At 31.4% G+C, this 19,010-nt stretch overlaps 1 protein-coding gene across 3 annotated transcripts in view; it reads left to right on the forward strand.

Moving 5' to 3' along the window:
* The window catches only part of LOC118196219 (glycogen synthase kinase-3 beta-like), a 37,811-nt gene extending 19,373 nt beyond the window's left edge, over nt 1-18,438 (forward strand). For all 3 annotated transcript variants that reach the window (XM_035367642.2, XM_035367639.2, XM_035367640.2), the window contains exons 6-9: nt 293-399; nt 3,502-3,695; nt 9,694-9,880; nt 16,442-18,438. In XM_035367642.2, coding sequence (XP_035223533.1) covers nt 293-399; nt 3,502-3,695; nt 9,694-9,880; nt 16,442-16,641 — 688 coding nt within the window. In that variant the 3' untranslated portion in view covers nt 16,642-18,438. The remainder of the gene's footprint in view (nt 1-292; nt 400-3,501; nt 3,696-9,693; nt 9,881-16,441) is intronic.
* The last annotated feature ends 572 nt before the right edge of the window (nt 18,439-19,010 follow it).

Below are 19,010 nucleotides of genomic sequence, written 5' to 3' on the forward strand. Positions count from 1 at the left end.
ACAAAATTGTAAAAACTGACATAAGCTTATTCACAAAAAGAGAAAAAATAATATATGCTGTATTCTTCCCACACACACTCACACATACAAAATAGATTTTTAGATGATTTTGAAAAATCATTGAATTTTTCATTTTGCACTTCTCGATCATTCCATTTTGTCTAGTAAGGAGACAAGTGTGTGGGGAAGGAAGTAAGTGCAATGCGTGTGTATGGAATTAAAAATATGGCTTTAATGGAAAAGTGTTTCGAGGTAAAAAATTTTAATAATTTTCATATTTCTTATTTTCTAGTGCAAAACATCTTGTGAAAGGTGAACCGAATGTATCTTATATATGTTCACGATATTATCGAGCACCGGAGTTAATATTTGGTGCCACAGATTATACAACAATGATAGGTAAGTTTTTACTTTATTATTTATATATGTATGGAAAAAAATAATATCCAGTTTTAATTGAAATACATATGAGAATTTTTTTATCTGTAAAACCAGGATAATTTTAAGGTACTTATATCAAAAAAAGAATTTTTTTATTATGCTAATGTTTTTGGCACATTGGCAAATTCATTCATCATTTGGATTGTAAAGGAAAAGAATGTGCATGTTTATAGATTAATAATTAATTTCTTTTATACAGGAGTGAATTTTTCTTTTGGTAATGATAATCAAGACCAAAAGCAGTTTTAAGAGAAATATAATATTTTTTTAAATGTTTGGAGAAAATTATTCTTTTAATTACAGAATAAAATTACTTGCATATGACTACTCATTTTATTGAAAATAATTAATAATTTATATTTAAAATATGCAGTCTGTTGTATTTCAGATACCATTTTCAGGCAATATATTAAATTTTAGTTCAGATTGTGCTAGGATATAAGATGTCTTAACTGAAAACAGAACATGTGTTGAGAGAAATTGTAAAATTCACTTTTCATTAAATTTAAGTTGTGTTTAATATATTGTATACTTATATTTTAAGGATCGTAACCAATGCATTTACCTATTTGTCTCTCAGAATGCATTGTGTTTTTTCATTTTTGAAAAGGATCGAGTATTGTGTGGAATCAATGGCAAGGATTATTAACCACAGATAGCTGCTGTGTATGTGCTGTGGACCATTTATATTTATATTAAGTAGAACTCTTTTCTCATCTCCAAAGACATTATAAACTTTTTTTTTTATATATAAGAGGAAGAAAACGAGAATGCTCTACTTGTTTTTGCAGCATTCGCAGATTAACATGTTCACTGTTAATCATGCCCTGATGAGTGGTGTAGGATGATGTCTCAGGTCCCAGTCATTTGCTGGCACAGGAAAAGCCACACCTCATTCTTTATTCTCTAGTTCATTCGGCATTACATTTTGAGTACGTATTCTCCTATTGGCGTGAAATGAAGGTTAGAATTTAGTTGTATATGGTTTTGAATTAAAGCGAAGTTTTGTTTCATGTAAAGATTGTACCCAAATAACATTCTGAAATGCATAGTTTTTAATAATATCATTGTAACTATCATCTGATAAATTTGTTTGTAAAAAATATATTTGTTTGTGAGATAAGTTTCAAGCAAAAATACTGTTACTTATTTTTCATATTTTAATTCATTTTTAAAGGAATCAAAATAAAAAATAACCAGAACATAATGTGGCGTCGGGGAAATAATTTTACCTCAAGCGCCAGTCATGTGCTGGTACATAGTCATAAAATCCTCTGTTAAAAGCCTAGGTGTCAATGTGATATAAGATTTTATTATGTCTTTTAAATCATATTTCTTATAAAAAGTAAGTCGGCATATGGCTACTATCTATTTCTGTGTCAGGGCAATAACTATCAACATGAGCTCTCGTGACCAACAGCAAAAGTTTTAAAGATGCATATGACCAAAAAACCTATTATTTTCTTACTTTTTATAATATTATGAACATATTTGTTTTAAAGTATTGTGAAACATGTAACTAAAAGACATCTACTTTGTAACATTTAGGAATGTATTTAAAAAAAAAAGAGAAAGAAAGAAAGAAATTTGTACATTTGAATTTAAATGTAACAGATTGCTTGAAACTGCTGAAAAAATTTATTGTGAATCTGGAGATGCTAAAATAAACGTACAAATATATTGGGTTACTTGGAAAGTTCTGCATATTGGTGATAAATATAAATGAAACAGTACAAAAGCACAAGAAAATTTCATTGAATCAAATAAGCACTCTTTTGTTCTGTGACTTTTTACCATCTCTCTGGCACCTGAAAAACTCTTTTTAAAAAAAGACATGTTTATTTGTAAAGAAGTTATTGAGGTACTGTTTGACAGACTTCAGAAAAGTAAACGCCTAAGCCATCCAGGGAATTTTTAAATGACCTGAAGCGATGAAAATCCAATGGAGCAAGTTCTGGTGAATATTGGGGGGAGGGTAGTACGAAACATCCCAGCTGTATTCAATTAGTGTTTGTCTGACATTCATCAAAATAACGGGGCTGAGCATCATCATGATGGAAGCCAACATCTTGATGACTGGTTCGTTATGGATATTTTACTTTTAAAACTTTCATTTGGGAATATTATTTCTCTGAATTTATCTGATTTTGTGTCGAAAATTCATAGTATACAGTTCCTTTGTAGTCTTACCATACACAAAACATTACTTTGGGGGAGACGCAGCCCTCTCGATGTTACTAAAAAAGACTTTTAGCTTATTTCATGATCTTTTTTTATTTTATTTTATTTTATTTTTATTTTTATTTTTTTTTTTTTGTTTTTTTTTTTTTTTTTTTTTTGTAACATTGTATAATATCCACTTCTCATCTCTAATATGTAGTAATAAAAAGGGGGAGCTTCTTTATTTCTATTCAGCAAGGAACTGCATGCCAACACTGGAGCAAGCATATTGTGATCTATTGAAGTTTGGGATACTCATACAAAATAGAAGCTTACATGCCCAGTATTCCACAAATGGGCATGTACTATAGTTTTTGGAGTATTTAGTTTTTATATACGGGGAAAACTGTCGAAAGCAAAATATTTTGAAGGGGTGCCTTTTTGTGTGTGTGTTAGGAACAGTTGGTCCATCATTTGAAAAGAAGAATTCGGTGGCAGATAAGTCAAAAAGAGATGTGGGACTTATTTCTCAAGTGAAAACATTAATCAGGTAGCTAAAATATTTCTGCAAAATCTTATTTCTGTCAATTAAATGGAACTTAAGTTTTAGTCAAGCTGTCCATTTTAAAATCATGTTTATGGGTAATGGTCATTAAATATCGTACTATTCTACTGAGATTACCAAGATATTAGAAATTAAATGTTAATTTGTGGTTTGGGGGGAAAATATTATAATTCTGTTAGCATTTATTTCCAATTTAATTTATTTATGTGCTTTCATTATTAATGTGTAAGATTTGGAATAGTAATTGAAAAGAGTTACCTATATTTTGATTAAATTATATTATATTGATTATATTTTCTAATTTAAGAATTTTTATATAATAATGTAAATTCCAGATGTATGGTCAGCAGGATGTGTGTTAGCCGAACTGATGTTAGGTCAGCCTATTTTTCCTGGAGATAGTGGTGTTGATCAGTTAGTTGAAATAATCAAAGTACTAGGTACTCCAACTAAGGAACAGATAAGGGAAATGAATAGGAATTATACTGAATTCAGATTTCCTCAAATTAAAGCACACCCTTGGCAAAAGGTAATATATGATTTCTTCCTTATTATTTTTTGTGATTATTTAAACTCTGCAATATATGTGATTTTTTAGTTGATCTAAATGTTATTTAGTGTGAAAGAATTTACTCCTCTGATTTATTTTCTGATTTCAAGGATTGCTGTTCTTTAAAGATTCTTTTCCGTTAACAGGGTGCAGGTTCGTAATTCCGTAATTGTGTGCCAAAATGTCAGATGTTACAGCCTGTTTGTATCACATCTTAAAAAAATTTAATTCTGTCATTGTGTAAATAAATACAAAGAATGAATATCAGTTCAAAAATTTTCTTTCCTAGTTTTTCAGTTGCTTAAGGGGATGAATTGACACCTGCGGAACAGAAACATCTGCAAGTTAACAACAAATATAATTTCATTGATCCTGTTATGTAAGAGATGCCATGTGCAAAATGATGAAATAAACATCGAACACAGCACTGGCTGACATCATCTAGATTCCTCCCTCATCGAATTCACACGGCTCGATCGCATGGGAAGACACAAATATATTCAGCAATATTTAAATGAAATTGGCAGTTTTATGCCTCCTATGTAATCTGAAAATAAATTATGGTAAAATCCATTTTGTATTTATGTATTTATATTTATCTTTTATGTTTATTCTGGATTTTAGTGAAATAATCATTCTTTTCATGAAGCTACACTTATTATTAGAGTTGCAGTCTAGTTAGATTCTGTGCCAATGTTTATCTTTGGTGCTAGATGGCATCCCAATAACAGGAAAGAACTGAATATAAATCATGTTATTTCTCTCTCTTTAGAGATTTTATTTTAATTGTTTAGTAATTTTTTTAAATCAGCTTTAGAAATAAAAACTGACTGTGGAGCTTTAGTTAGAATATAAACTGCCATCAGCTTGGCATAGGGATCTGTATCCTCTTGTTGGAAACATTCAGAAAGTGAACTTAAAGCTATGTCGTTTAGATCAGTGTTTCTCAGCCGCCGATCGGTGGACCATCATCGGTCCTCAAGAAATATTTGCCACTCCGTGAAATATCCAGCCATCTGTCCAAAAACTGTGCCAATGGGTCGAATTATTAAACTTAATGGTCTGCAAGAATGTACTGAAATATTTTAACGGTCCTTGGAGTATATCCTGTTGAGAAACACTGGTTTAGATCATCAGAGAAGATAATAATAGCATTCAGTCTCTTTTAATTTAAGAAATGGCAGTTGTCTTGAGACTTCAATCTATCCCAAACCAACTAGCAACTCCGCCATAATCCCATTCACATCTTTTTTCCCTTTACTTAAAACTTGCTGAGGATTCCTGTTCTGCACTAAAGTTTTATGAAACTGAATATAATTACATGTTATAAATTACTGAAAATGTCCAGATTTTGTGGGAAAACACATCAAGAACAAGTAAAGTTATTATTAGAACTTTTCCCTACTACTCGATTACTCTGTGCATCTGCTTCATGTTTAAAAGATTTGGTAAGAGCCTGTTTCTCTTACCAAAGTACTCTGAGACAGGTAGCCCTTGAGTGCTTTGCTATAGTCAAGTAAAGCAGTTAAAAGATTTGGTTGCAAACTTGCCATTACCCCAACCCAATCAAGTTCGCTGTGAACCATTTCATTAATGAAAATAGCATACCTCTGGTCAGATACTTTGTTGAGCATCCACGCTCAGTAATTGAATGGAGAAAAGCCAAAATCATCATTAAACCCTGCCATGAAAAAGCCTCAAAATTAGAGAAAAGTTCAGTAATCGGATGGAGGAAAGCCAAAATATTCATTAAACCCTGCCATGAAAACAGCCTCAAAATTAGAGAGAAGCTCTAAAGCAGCTGTGGGAATCAGATTATTTATTGATAAAAGTAGTTAGCTGGCAGACATTGCAGCAAAGTCTCCTTTTCAGCTTGTTCCTTTCAGAGTTATAGACGTTGTCATCAAGCAGAAGATCCTGAATAGCAGTGACTCTGGGCTGTACAGCTTCAAAACTGAGAAGCATAAAACCTAGAATAAAATATTGAGAGGGTAATAAAAACTGGAAGAAAGAAATTCCTTTATTAGGTGTATGCAAAAGTTTCCAATTTTTTTTAATTGAAAATGAACATTACATTTTTAAACAATGAAACACAATCTCATTCACCTTAGTAATTACCCTGATGCTATCACTTTAGCCCATAAATCATGATAGTTTTTGTATTCCCTGCTCAAAGAACTGTGGCTTATAGAGGCAATGAAATTATTGATGTTTGCAAAGCACTGGCCTAGACGTGTGGGCTGCAGGAACTTAAGCAGATGATAATCTGAAGGAACAAGATCAATGAATATGCGAAAGCCAGCTTTTATGCGAGCAAGTGTTCAGATGACTCAAAAGTGCCTTCTGTAAGCTTGTGAAGGATCCATTTGCCTGCTTTCTAGATCTTGCCAAGTGCTTGCAGATATTTAATGATTGTCAAATGGCAACTCCAAGCTTCTATTTCCTTGGTTCTTTGACACGGATCATCTTTGAGTGCATTTCTCTTGGCATGTCTTGCAAATTGAAACTTCCTTCTTGAACCATTCTCATACAGTACTTGTATTTGCTGTTCTTCCCATACACTTGTCATTTCTTTTTGACTTCTGCAGCAGATATTCCAAGGCTGAAAAAACATAAGTATGCAGTATCATATGTGTGTCTTGTTAGCAGCCATGCCAAATGAAGTAGGAACTCATTTTATAGAGCAACTAGGTGTCAGGCTATATACCCCTGCCAAGGTTTCTTCCTAAAATAGTTTAATAAATCTGTTTAAAAGCAGCTTTAGAAACTGTTGCGCACTCTATCTGGTAACTCTTTTTGGAACTGGCTAATCTTGAATTGCATATCTAAAACTATCTATTACCTTTAAAAAAAAAAAAAAAAAACTACCTTCTATTAAACTTACTATTATTATTAAAAGCTAAGAGTAAGCTTATTTATTGTAAGTGTAATTCTATTCTTGTGGTGCACCGTATTTTAGTGCAATGCCCTTGTTTTAACAGAAATGTGAACTATTTTAATAATTATCTGATAACTCTGGATCATTTACTTACTGGTTTTTATATTTATTTAGAACGTGTTTTAAAATAGTTAAATATATATTAACATACTTGATATATGAGATTTTATCTGGTTTTGTATTCGTCTTGTAATTACATGCATCTCTTTATAATAGCATTTATCAGTATTAGTCAGGTTCTTAAGTATTTTATAATTTTGATCTGATTCAGTTTTCTATCATAACATTAAAGGATTCTCCTCCGAATTATTTTAGATGGTTTTAAAATTTTATTCTGTTGTTCCACAGGATGGAGAAATTTGATCACATATTTGGCAGTTTAATTTTTAAGATTACATCTCAGAAAATCCACCAACCAACCAAGACTTCTAATTTATTTGAACAATGTAAAAATGTATGCACAAATAGAAAAATATTTTAATTAAAAAGAATATTCATGAAATGTTTTCAAGTGATAAAATTGATAGAAAAGGGGGAATGTGTTTATAAATATGGTATTTATTATTATTATTTAATGATCATATGGTGAATAATTAAATTTAGTGGAAGAATCTTGTAGTTTATACATTTGTATGCTAACTGCAAAATAATAGATGCTGCTTAATATTATCATGTTTGTTTATGGCGATTTTGATAACATTAAGCAATGAGAAAAAATATCCTTCAAAATAGCAGTGGAGTGTAATTAATATAAAATGAGTAGTAACATATAAATAAATAGGTACTTTCCAGCCTTTTAACTAGAAAAAGCATGTTTATGAACTTTTCACATTGTCTTTAATGCAAAATATATGTGAATTGTTCGTAACATTTTTGGAAATTATTTGACTGATGTTATATCCCTAATATTTGCACGACATCTCTCATTGGAAGAGAACATGCCCGTATAAAATTTTAAATTCATCAAAAAGGCAACATTGTAGATATTTTCAAGGATAAAAAAATTCTGAAGTTTTATTATTATTATTATTATTATTATTTTGTTCTTGAAGAAGAGATAAGTTAGAGTAAGTTGTTTGGTGACTGATTTTGCAACATTTCTCTGTCACTTGGCAATTTTTTTAATTTATTTTGACTTTATTTGGTGACTTTACTTCAGTTTAAAAAATTTTTCTATAATATTTTGATCATATTAGCCAAATTATTGATCACACAATAAGCAATACAGTCAAAAGTCGTTAATCCGGACTCGTCGGGACTTCGGCGATTCCGGATTATCGATTTTTCCGGATTATAGATCATCAGTTTAAATCTCGTAAGATGGCATGCAGAAATTCTGAAATTGAAAATATGAAACCATAATTTATGAAATAAAGAACAATTATGATCTAAAGGGTATCAAAATTTACAAAAAAAAAAAAAAAAAAAAAGCTTAATATTTATTTGTTTACTTTATTAAACATTTCTCTCAATGTAAGTTGTTTAAGTTGCTTCATTTTATGTGATAATACTTTCTCTTTAATTCTATAAAAAGACATAATTTCTTGTTCAGTTACAAAGTTCCGCTGTTCAAGTCTCGTTAATTGCTGTGCCGAGAATACCGACTAACTTGTCGATCGAAATTTTTTCGTTTTCACTAACCTCTCTGTCACATTCTTCATGTCTTTATCCATTTTTTGCAGTAATTCCACTTTTTGTTTGTTGGACATCGAAACATACTTTCGTTTTGTAGATCCTTTGGAAGTTCCAGCATCGGAAATTCTATTTGACATAATCGAAAGTTCAAGTTTACTTTTATAAAATTGCTCTTACAGTCTGCAAAAAATAATAAGCGGGATCCAATTCGAAGATTAAGGAACAACGCAATCATTAACATTAACTGAAATAGATAATTAGATCATTTTAGCTTACGCCGTCCGTTATACATTAAACGCGCAGGTGAAAACGTATTCTGAACTTGCGCACACGCATATGCGCAGTAGTCAAGGTCTTACGCGCACGCGTAAAACGCCTGTGCGCATGTGCCAACGCGGTGCATGCGCAGAAAGTTTTTAGCTTTGAGGTCCGGATTATGGGTGTCCGAATTAACGACTTTTGACTGTATATTTTATACAAACAAAAGGAATGTCAGCAATCTGATCATAGTATCCGAATAATATTAACCGCAGTTATATCAAGATGCATCTACTGTACTATGTATTAAGAATATCACTGAAATATTACTTTTGAAACTTTATTAAAATTTAGGTATCATTTTGTATGTTAATTTGTTTTAGACAGTATTAGTTATTTTTGGCCACCCAGTCGGTATAGTGGTCAGGGAAGGTGACTGCGATGTCAAAGGGCCTGGGTTCGAATCCCGGAGAAGGCATGGATGTAATTGTCTGTCCCTTCATAGAAAAGGCAATGGTGGCCCACCTATTAGGTGCCTCCATAATGAAGAGACGGCCACATCGACCTTGTATAGATTAATGGACTGGGTTACGTTTGTAATTGTTCACTATGTGCTATATTGGGGGGGGAGTTATTTTTGTATTCTTTGGGTACAAGGTTTTGGTTTGGTTTATTAGATTACAGCAAAGCACTCGAGGGCTATCTGCCTTAAGGGAGGGATGCATTTGTGGAGGACTTTTTAAAGAAAACTGGCTCGTATACACATTACACATGGGGAAAACCACAAAAGCACCCATGCAGCCAGCCCGTTCATGGGATTCAAACCTCGGACCAAACTACCAATGTTCAGCGACGTTACCGCTCGGCCGCTGGTGGGCCTCTTTGGGTACAAGTCTTCTATACTTAAATTGTTCTTACTGAATGCAAAAGTATTTTGATATATGCGAGGAAGACTCACTGATTGTCAAAGTGAGGAGTATAATGGCCAAGTAGCTAAATCTCTGAAATATTGATAGCTTATTCAAACTTTGGTTCTAACAAGTTGAGGCACTCTCCACGTATTAGAGAATTTATCATTTTTTCTCTCATTATTATGTATTATGTGTTATTAATCTGGTATGAAAATATTTTATTTCGTAAATTTAGGTATTCAGAGCACGCACTTCTCCCGAAGCCATCGACTTAGTCTCTCGATTATTGGAATATACTCCTTCGGCCCGCATAACTCCTTTGCAAGCGTGTGCTCACAAATTTTTTGATGAACTGCGTGAACCTGGTACAAGGTTACCTAACAACAGAGAATTGCCCCCATTATTTAACTTTACTGAACAAGGTAAGATACATTTTCTGAAACATTTATCATGTAAAATTTGATCACTGCAACCATGACTAGGACATATACACATGTGCTATTTGAGTCAATTTATTATTGAAGTAGGTTTGATGGTTGAGACTCGTGTAATACAGATTTTTTTTCCCTGTCCACGTTCAAGCAACACGAAATTAAGGGGACAAAAAATTGCTTTTTAATAATATAATATGCTGATCATTATTTATAAATAACTGATTACATTATTACTTTGTGCATATATTTATGCACCGGTAAAATTATGTGACCTCAAAATTTAATTTTGCTATACATACATTATGATAAAGCAGCCAAGTACTTAGTTTTATATGCTTGTTAGTTTATATATGTACGTGTCTGATAATAAGGGAATTGTGGATATTAGATGTGGAAGTTCAAAATAGTAGCAGTATGCAGACATGGCATATTTTAAATACTCATTTTTATTTGAATTGACATTTGCAGCCACATTTAATTTTGCACACTTATCCTGCCTGTTACAAAGCATTTACATGTTGATAGCTTTGCAGTAAGAAGAAGACCAGCAATCCAGCCTGGCCAAGAAACAGGAACGAAGTGCATCATGTTGAGGATACAGTCTTAATTTAGAGTTGGTTAGTTTCAGTCTCAGTACCATTTTATTGCTTAATTGATAGCACTCCAGAATTATTATTCATTGTTACGAGTTTAGTTCACAAAACCATTTATATTAACACTGTTATGTAAAATTCATATGATATGGATTAATCTAAAAACAGTGCTATTCAGAGAAATTTGTTAAGAGCAATCGCTAGTTTTAGAACAGAAAAGGGAAATGCCCAAATTAAAATGAAAAGTTAAGGGGCTGTTGCAAATTTAAGTTAGAATTTTGATATACATATTTTTAATAATGTATCTCTCTCTCTCTCTCTATATATATATATATATATATATATATACAAGGTGTGGCTATTAATTTCCAGGACTGCTTTAATAACACTAGAACAAATAATGTGAAAAACGTAACCTTTTAATATGTTTCGAAGTAATCCCCATCTGTTGTAATACACTTCTGTGCTTGGCTGTATAAGTTGTGGAAACAACTTTTAAAGTCTTCTTTTGGAAGGCTCTTCAATGTCAACGTCACGTTCTTCTTGATGTCTTCAACATCCACAAAACGTGTTCCTTTGATCACAGTTTTGAGTTTGGAAAACAAAAAGTCTCTGAGGGCCAAGTCAGGAGGGTATGGCAGATGATGCAGCTCCACGACCTCATGCTTGGCCAAAAACCTCTTCGCTGGCAATGCAATGTGGTGGCGGAACATCAAGAAGAGCATGACGTCGACATTGAAGAGCCTTCCGAAAAATGACTTTAAAAGTTGCTTCCACAAATTATACAGCCGAGCACAGAAGTGTATTACCGCAGATGGGGATTACTTCAAAACATATTAAGATGTTACGTTTTTCATATCATCTGTTCTGGTGTTATTAGAGCAGTACTGAAAAGTAATAGCCACCTTATTACTTTATTACATTCAGTCCCTGAATACATTTACAATCATTTCATTTTAAATTTTGTAGACAAGTAAGTTAATTTCAATTTTCTTCCTGGCATTCCAAAATTTATACATAAACTACTTTTAATTTAACGTATTAATATAAAAGAATATATTAATTTTACTTTTGATTTTGAAATTAATGTTTTAATATAAAAAGTATAAATTTCATTTTTACTTTTGATTTTGAGTTTGATTATAAAAATGTTTTAATATAAAATAATGTATTCATTTGTACGTTTTTCTATTGATGTCTTCTTTTGTATATATTATTTTATGCATGTATCGATTGTTTTTTATTGTTTTTACAGTACTCTGAAACTGTCGGGGAATATTTTTTCTAAAATAAGAATCTCTTTTAATTCATTTCTTAACGAATATCTTAAATTAAGAAGAATAGCTTACTTTTTTTTATTTTAGACTATGTTTATAACAAAAAATTTTGGCTTAATTAGACTAATATCTTTCTAATAATTAGTATTGTTCGTAGCTTATGATCTATTCTAGCAAAATAACTGATTTGATCCTTACTTGGAAAAAAGACGAAACACTCTCGCTGAATTTGGTTATTGGTAATTGATAGTAGATTGGTTTCTTTCTCTTGACAAGTCAATTAATCAGCTATAGCTACCTTTTCAGTACTTTAAATTTCAATTTTAATATTTAGAATTTTTATGGTTAAAAAGTTTTTCTATACAGATTTTAAATAATTTTTGATAATTCTAAATAATTTTAAAATATAGAAATCTAAATGCTTTAAATACCAACTTAAAATAATACTTAAAGTACTTACTAATTTTTTCTAATAATTCATAGCTTTAATTAAATTTCTTTTCTTGGAAATGATATATAAAACTTTTCTAATATTAAATTATATATATGTAATGTCGATTCTCGTACATTATTGGTGTTGTGCAGTTAAGGAAACAGAAATGAGACAAAATTTCAAATATAAAGTGATATATTTATTTTAGCATCCATCTCCCAAGCGTTCCTCCTGTACATCGAGGAGAAGCCCTATTTTATAGATATGGTGCTCATCAAAGTGCAGTGAGTGCACGAGGTGATGCTATCTTCTCATCAGAGCGTTCTGTAAGGACTTAATGTGATATGATAGATTTATGGGTTTGATGATTTGTCGGGCGCCAACAGGTTAATATAATTTATAAGAAAAAATAGGAACAGGGATACAATTTGGTTAAAGAATCACCAAATCATTATTTAGAAATATGATTATAATTTAATTTAATTTAATTTATCTAAAAATATCACACACACACACAAACACATACATATATAATGCAAAATAAAATGATGTTTGAAATTCAGCCCACATTCATTTCAGAAGGAAGCGTATACAAAAACCAAAATCACAGTGACTAACTGCAAGAAAAAAGGGGCAAAACATGCCAGAACCAAAAAGTAAATAAATTAGCCTGTTTCTGAACCAACAAAAACTATAGTTTAAAGCTTAAAATAATCTCAGAAAAAAATCAAATTACTCTATGTCTTTATCGATCTAATCCCTACAGGCCGAAGTCAGCAGTGTGAATAATAACAAAATTATAGTATCAAAAGCATAATATTTTATTTTTTAAATATTATTTTCACCAGACAGAGCCCAAAAAAACAAAATTTGCTGATATTACATTTGTCAATTTTGAAAGCGTACATGCCAGATAAAAAAAATTTTAAAAAAGAAAACTATCATCAAAATTATAAACAAGCAAAAAAAAAGCTTTAAAATTTAATAACATTGTTGAATTTTAAAAATTTGATTATTTTGTACTAAGCACGATATTCTGTTTGTTGAACTAAAGAAAACTAAGACTTCACTTGAACTAATTTTATGACTATTACTATTGGTTTTCTTTCAGATATATAATCCAGGTAATTCAGGGTTTTTCCCTTTTGCAAATTATTCATTTTTACTACACCTGATTTAATATTATAATAGAATTGTTTTCTAATTAATATTAATCAGTTTAAAACTTGTACCTAAATTCATTACTTAGCAGATTTTAGGTTTAACAACATTTTTGGTACTAAGCAGGTCAAATTGTTTTGAACCACCTCCTCTTTTCCTGCAATGCTTTTATCGATGTTTATTTTGAATGTTATAAATTATTTGCTTTGTATATTATTTTTCTGTATGTGTGTGTTTCTTTTAGTGAAAGATGTTCGAATTAATTTTATTATTTAAAGTTGATGTGTCTTTTTTACTTACATTTTGTAAGTATCATTGAATACTTTGTGGTGCATGAGGAAATATACTTTTTTGATCAAATTTTCATTTAATTTTTATATATATATTGGATTGCTTCTGTTTTACGTGTTTTTTTGCACTTGGTCCACTTAAATTGAAAATTTTTATTATATTTTTAAGCTTCTTTAATTGCTTATAATTTCGAAAATTTTAGTAATACCTATTTTTAACCCAGCTGTATGGTTTTAAAATTTACATATGTTTTTTTATGCTTTTCGTGTATTGGATTGTTTATGTGTGCGTACTTCATTTTCTGGGCTCAGATCTGCCCAAAATAAAATTTTTATACATCTTTTAATTTGTTTGTTTTTGATACTATAATTTCGCAATTTTTTACACTGAGTAAGAAATGTAAAAGATGCTAATAATATTAATAAGTTTTCATCTAGAGCTCCATATTTATCAGTGACTGATTTGTAGATTTATTATACTCTTCTAGCATTTGCAGACTTATTTCCAGCATTTTCTGCATCCTAGGTGAACAGTATAGTTAGTATCTGTATATATAAAATATTCTGTAAAGGCTGCAAATTTTAAAGTGTTTTACATGACATGGGCCTAGACCGTACACATGGTTCTAGCAAAGGCTGAGATGGTATTGGTAAAACATGATGGTCATTCAGAAATTTTCCCCCATAAGAATTCGGAGACAAATTCATCCCTGTAGCATGATGGCACAAGCTGATGTTATGTGTACATCTTTTATTATGAGAGCATAAAGGGGTCCTTGCACCAAAAAATAAAGGTTCTTCCCTTCTTGAGAGAGTTGTTCTATTCATCTCAAACCGGTTTCACCCTGCAAATTGGGTGTGAAAGCGAGAATCGGAATAGTGCTGATGTTTGATAATTTATTGTGAATACTTTTTGCATGTTTCATTTATTCAAGAAATAGCAAGTTTTCATGCCTTTGCTATGTTGATTTTAATAATTGTTGGTGATATTACAGTACAATATAATCTGAGATCAAAAATGCCTTGCATCACGAGCAGTTTGGTTCATGAACAAATGTTTTGAATAAAAACGTGCCAGATAACGAATTTCATGAGATATTGAGTGCTCAAGTCAGCAACAAATGGTTTTCAGAGTTTTTTTTTTGAGGTAATCTCTGCTACAGAATTAATGCCAAAGGATTTCATGAAATATAATTTTAATACTTTTTGTTGCTTAACTTGTATTAATAAAGATTGGCAGTAAGTAACTTACTGGACCACAAAGTGAGTTTGAAGAAAATTATGGCCATATTATAACGCATACAGAGCTTCTGAGGATTTTAATACTTTTAGAACTTTTTTATCTACGGTGTTGTCTCTTGGTTTGGTTTGTAGATTAATGGTGAACTTTTGGTGGAGGAGTTGCTAGAGGACTATAAAAAGGAGCTTGAGGAAAAAGAAAAAAAGATAAACCCAATTCTTTGACATGCAAAAAGGCACTTAAAGGTAATAAAGGAGTAGCAAGCTATAGCATATGAATTTTCTATAATAATGCCATAAAGGCTGCCTGACCCTGGTACTTGTCTGCCATATGCAGATTTATTGTGAACATGTATCTGTACCAGTTTAATAATTCTATTAGAAATACATATATATGATGCCAAAAAAAGCTGCTTTCATATTTCTCTATTCATTGAGTACAAATGGTTTCTTTTGTGCATAGCAGCAAAGAATATGATAATTTGCCACGGCACACAATGAATTGGAAGTTGATCTGTCAGCACTATTTTTATCTTCAGGGCAGATGTTTTTATTTTATTTGGCTTATAATTCCTTACTAAATGTAGTATTTCATCTCAATATACTCCATCTTTGATATGATTTAAATCAAATTCCTCGTCATTATAATTCGCTTCCGATCGTTAAGAAAGTGACACAGAGGTTATTGGAAACAAAAAAATTTCGATCGACAAATTAGTCGGTATTCTCGACACAGCAATTACAGGACTTGAACAGCGGAACTTTGTTTCCGATTCTTTAGCCGTCAAAGGATCTACAAAGCGAAAGCATGTTTCGATGTCCATCAAACAAAAAGTGGAATTGCTGCAAAAAATGGATAAAGGCATGAAAAAAGTGACAGAGAGGTTAGTGAAAACGAAAAAATTTTGATTCACAAGTTAGTTGGTATTCTCGGCACAGCAATTACAGAACTTGAACAGCGAAACTTTGTAACTGAACAAGAAATTATGTCTGTTTATAGAATTAAAGAGAAAGTATTATCACATAAAACGAAGCAACTTACTTTGAAAGAAATGTTTAATAAAGTAAACAAATATTAAGTTTTTTTTTTTTTTTGTAAATTTTGATTCCCTTTAGATCATTATTGTTCTTTATTTCATAAATTATGGTTTCATATTTTTAATTTTATAATTTCTGCATGCCATCTTACCAGAATCGCCGAAGTCCCGGCGAGTCCGGATTAACGACTTTTGACCGTACCTTGTTAACCCGAATGAAAAACTAAGGTACTGTATTTGCTCAGAGGCTGATTTTTTTAATCTACGAAATTATGTTTAATAATATGCTTTGACATTTTTGAATCCAGCTGTTTCTAAATCTTAATGTAGAATTTAAGAAGTCAAAAATCTGAATATATTATGCATTCTTCATTTGAACAATATTGATATTTGAGAAGTTGTTACAATTACCTAATGAAACAAACACACTGTATATTTTGAATATTAATGGAAGAATTTTAAACTAATTAACTGATTTACTGTATTGTGTGATGCTGAAATGTATGTTTTCTCTTTCAGAACTGAAAATTCAGCCATCTCTGAACTCTATTTTGATCCCTCCTTATTTGCGTAATAGCCCTTGCTCTGCCACTGGCAGCCACGAGGGAAATGAGGACTGTGGTGCGAGTGGCATGGCAGCAGAAGCATCAAACTCCATTCCCATGGCTGGTGCCAGTTCTGATCCACAGCCGTGCAGCTCTGCCACTGCTTCGGCGTGACATTTTTTTTCATAATTGTTATTGATTGACGACATAGCAAAATGCCAGTGTGACCTGTATGTGAATTGACCTTACAGTCTTGTAGTCCTTGTCTCGAAAACTTCACTCGGGTTTTCGACTTACAGTTCGGCAAGTTTTGTACATAAAGAGACTTTTTCGTGTTTTTATTGCCGATTGACTAATGTTCCGAAAAATTATTATTGTTATTATTTTGGTGCATTTTCTTTTCTGGTGCTCCATTGTCGAAGGGCGAAGTTTTTGAGTATGTATGGAACTGCTGTAGAGAATTGTTTGGAACAATGTGTGTATGTGAAGCCATAGACCCAAAAAATAACAAAAATAATAATAAAAAGAATTGTAATTTAAAATTGTATTTTCATGCTTATAATTATTGTAAAGCATTTCAGCTGTGTCTCCTCGCACATGCGAGATGCGCACAGAAAATATCGATGAGAGACTTAAAGTAAATTGATTATTTAAAAATATTGCCAGAAACTTTAATGCTTATATATATATATATATATATATACATACATTATACATGCATTTTTGTGTAATCCATCCAATATCATTAAATGCACTACTATGCCAATTATCTACTCAAATTAGCATTATCCGCTTGCAGAAGTTCCATGAATATTTTCAGAATATGGAAGAAAAATTAATTTTTTTCTTTCACGTTGTAAAATTGAGTGGAATTTTGTAATTTATGTAATTAGTGATGCCATTGTGTTGGTTTGTTGACATGCAAAGATTTTTTCTGCAGTTTTGTTCAGAAAATACTTCTAGAACTGCAAGAGTGACCTTTCCCTGTTACGTATATAAGTTCTGTTATGTCAATAAACTGTTTTAAAATATTTTTGGTGTTTTTATGAACTAATCTGACTATATTTCTTACTATTGAGAATTAGTTTATGGCTTGCAATATCATTCAAGAGGAGTTTTAGTACGTTTTTATGTGTGTGTGCGTATTCTGTCTTGCTTTTTTGAATAAAGCTGAACTGTTTTATCAAAATGTATAGTTAGATATGAAGATAAGCCTATTTTAATTTCCTACTCTGACTCTGTGTCACTGCTATCAAAATGTTTCAAAATATGTATTTTATGTTGCCTGTACACACTGTATACTGGCCAAAGATGTTTTTCATAGTGCACATAATTCAGCTAAATCTAGGCACAGTCGTGTTGTACAAGTGTGTATTAGCATGTGCCAAGAGATCTGTACAGTTTCCTGCATGTTTTTATTCATTAGTTTTCCTGTTTTATGTATTAAAAGCATTATTTAAGTACTTAGAAATGTTACCCTTTTATCACAGGGCCTATTACAAAGTGCATGTATTAGTCACATTACATTACCTTTTAGTAAGTGTGGGTTATTTCACTATCTGGACAAAAGAACTTTTGTAAGTACTTAATTATGTCTGAATACACGTTACGAGAGATTTTATGTGTTATTTTAAAACAAATTGTGCCTGTTGACTCACTATTTTCATTGGTAGGGTTATGCATATAATAATATCCAAGATTATTAGTTCTCAGTCTTCATTTTATTATTACTTTAAGAGATTCTTATTTTTAAAATACATTCATATTTCTGTGCCATTAAATACCAAAAAACAGCATCACCTTGATTTATGTAAAAATTATTTGTAATATACATTGCAGACAGAGTATACATGTTATTGTATTCTTTTGTGTAATAAAGTTATGTAAATTTTCAAGAGCTCGCACTTTGGCACGGCATTGTTCTGCTCATTTTATGCAGTATTATTCTAGAATAAATGATATTTTATTGGATTTATTTTGCTTCTGAATGTGATTTTAATACATATGTTTTTTTATTTATACTACTTCCTGTGAATTTTGATGTAATTTAGCATTTTTCAGTCCTGGAAGCAGGGGGGGGGCAAAGATTAATCTTTCTTAAGTTTGATTCTATCCTATTTTTAAATTTGATGAAATATACGAGGGCTATCCAGAAAGTAGATTACGTTTTGGAATAAAAAAATAAACAAAGTATAGGAAACAAATTTTATTATATACAGATGAAAGCCACACTCAAATACTACTTTTCTACATAGTCACCATACAAATTAAGGCATTTATCGTAGCGATGTACGAGCTTGGAAATTCCTTCGTCGAAAAATTCGGCCGCCTGCGCCTTCAACCACTTCGTTACCTCTTCTTGCCTTCCATCTTGCACAAAACTTGTGGTAACCAACCTTTTCGCTGATGATTTCGTGCAACAAACTTCGCGAAATTTGTGGAAAACTCAAAGAAAGTTCCGTTATTGTGAAATTTCGATTTTCACGGACTTTAGCATCGACTTTTTCGAGAAGTTCGGCGGTCACTATGCTGGGTCTCCCACT

The sequence above is a fragment of the Stegodyphus dumicola genome, chromosome 6, assembly GCF_044657685.1.
Source record: "Stegodyphus dumicola isolate Sdum_Otavi_A_Nest chromosome 6, ASM4465768v1".
Classification (NCBI taxonomy): Eukaryota; Metazoa; Arthropoda; class Arachnida; order Araneae; family Eresidae; genus Stegodyphus; species Stegodyphus dumicola.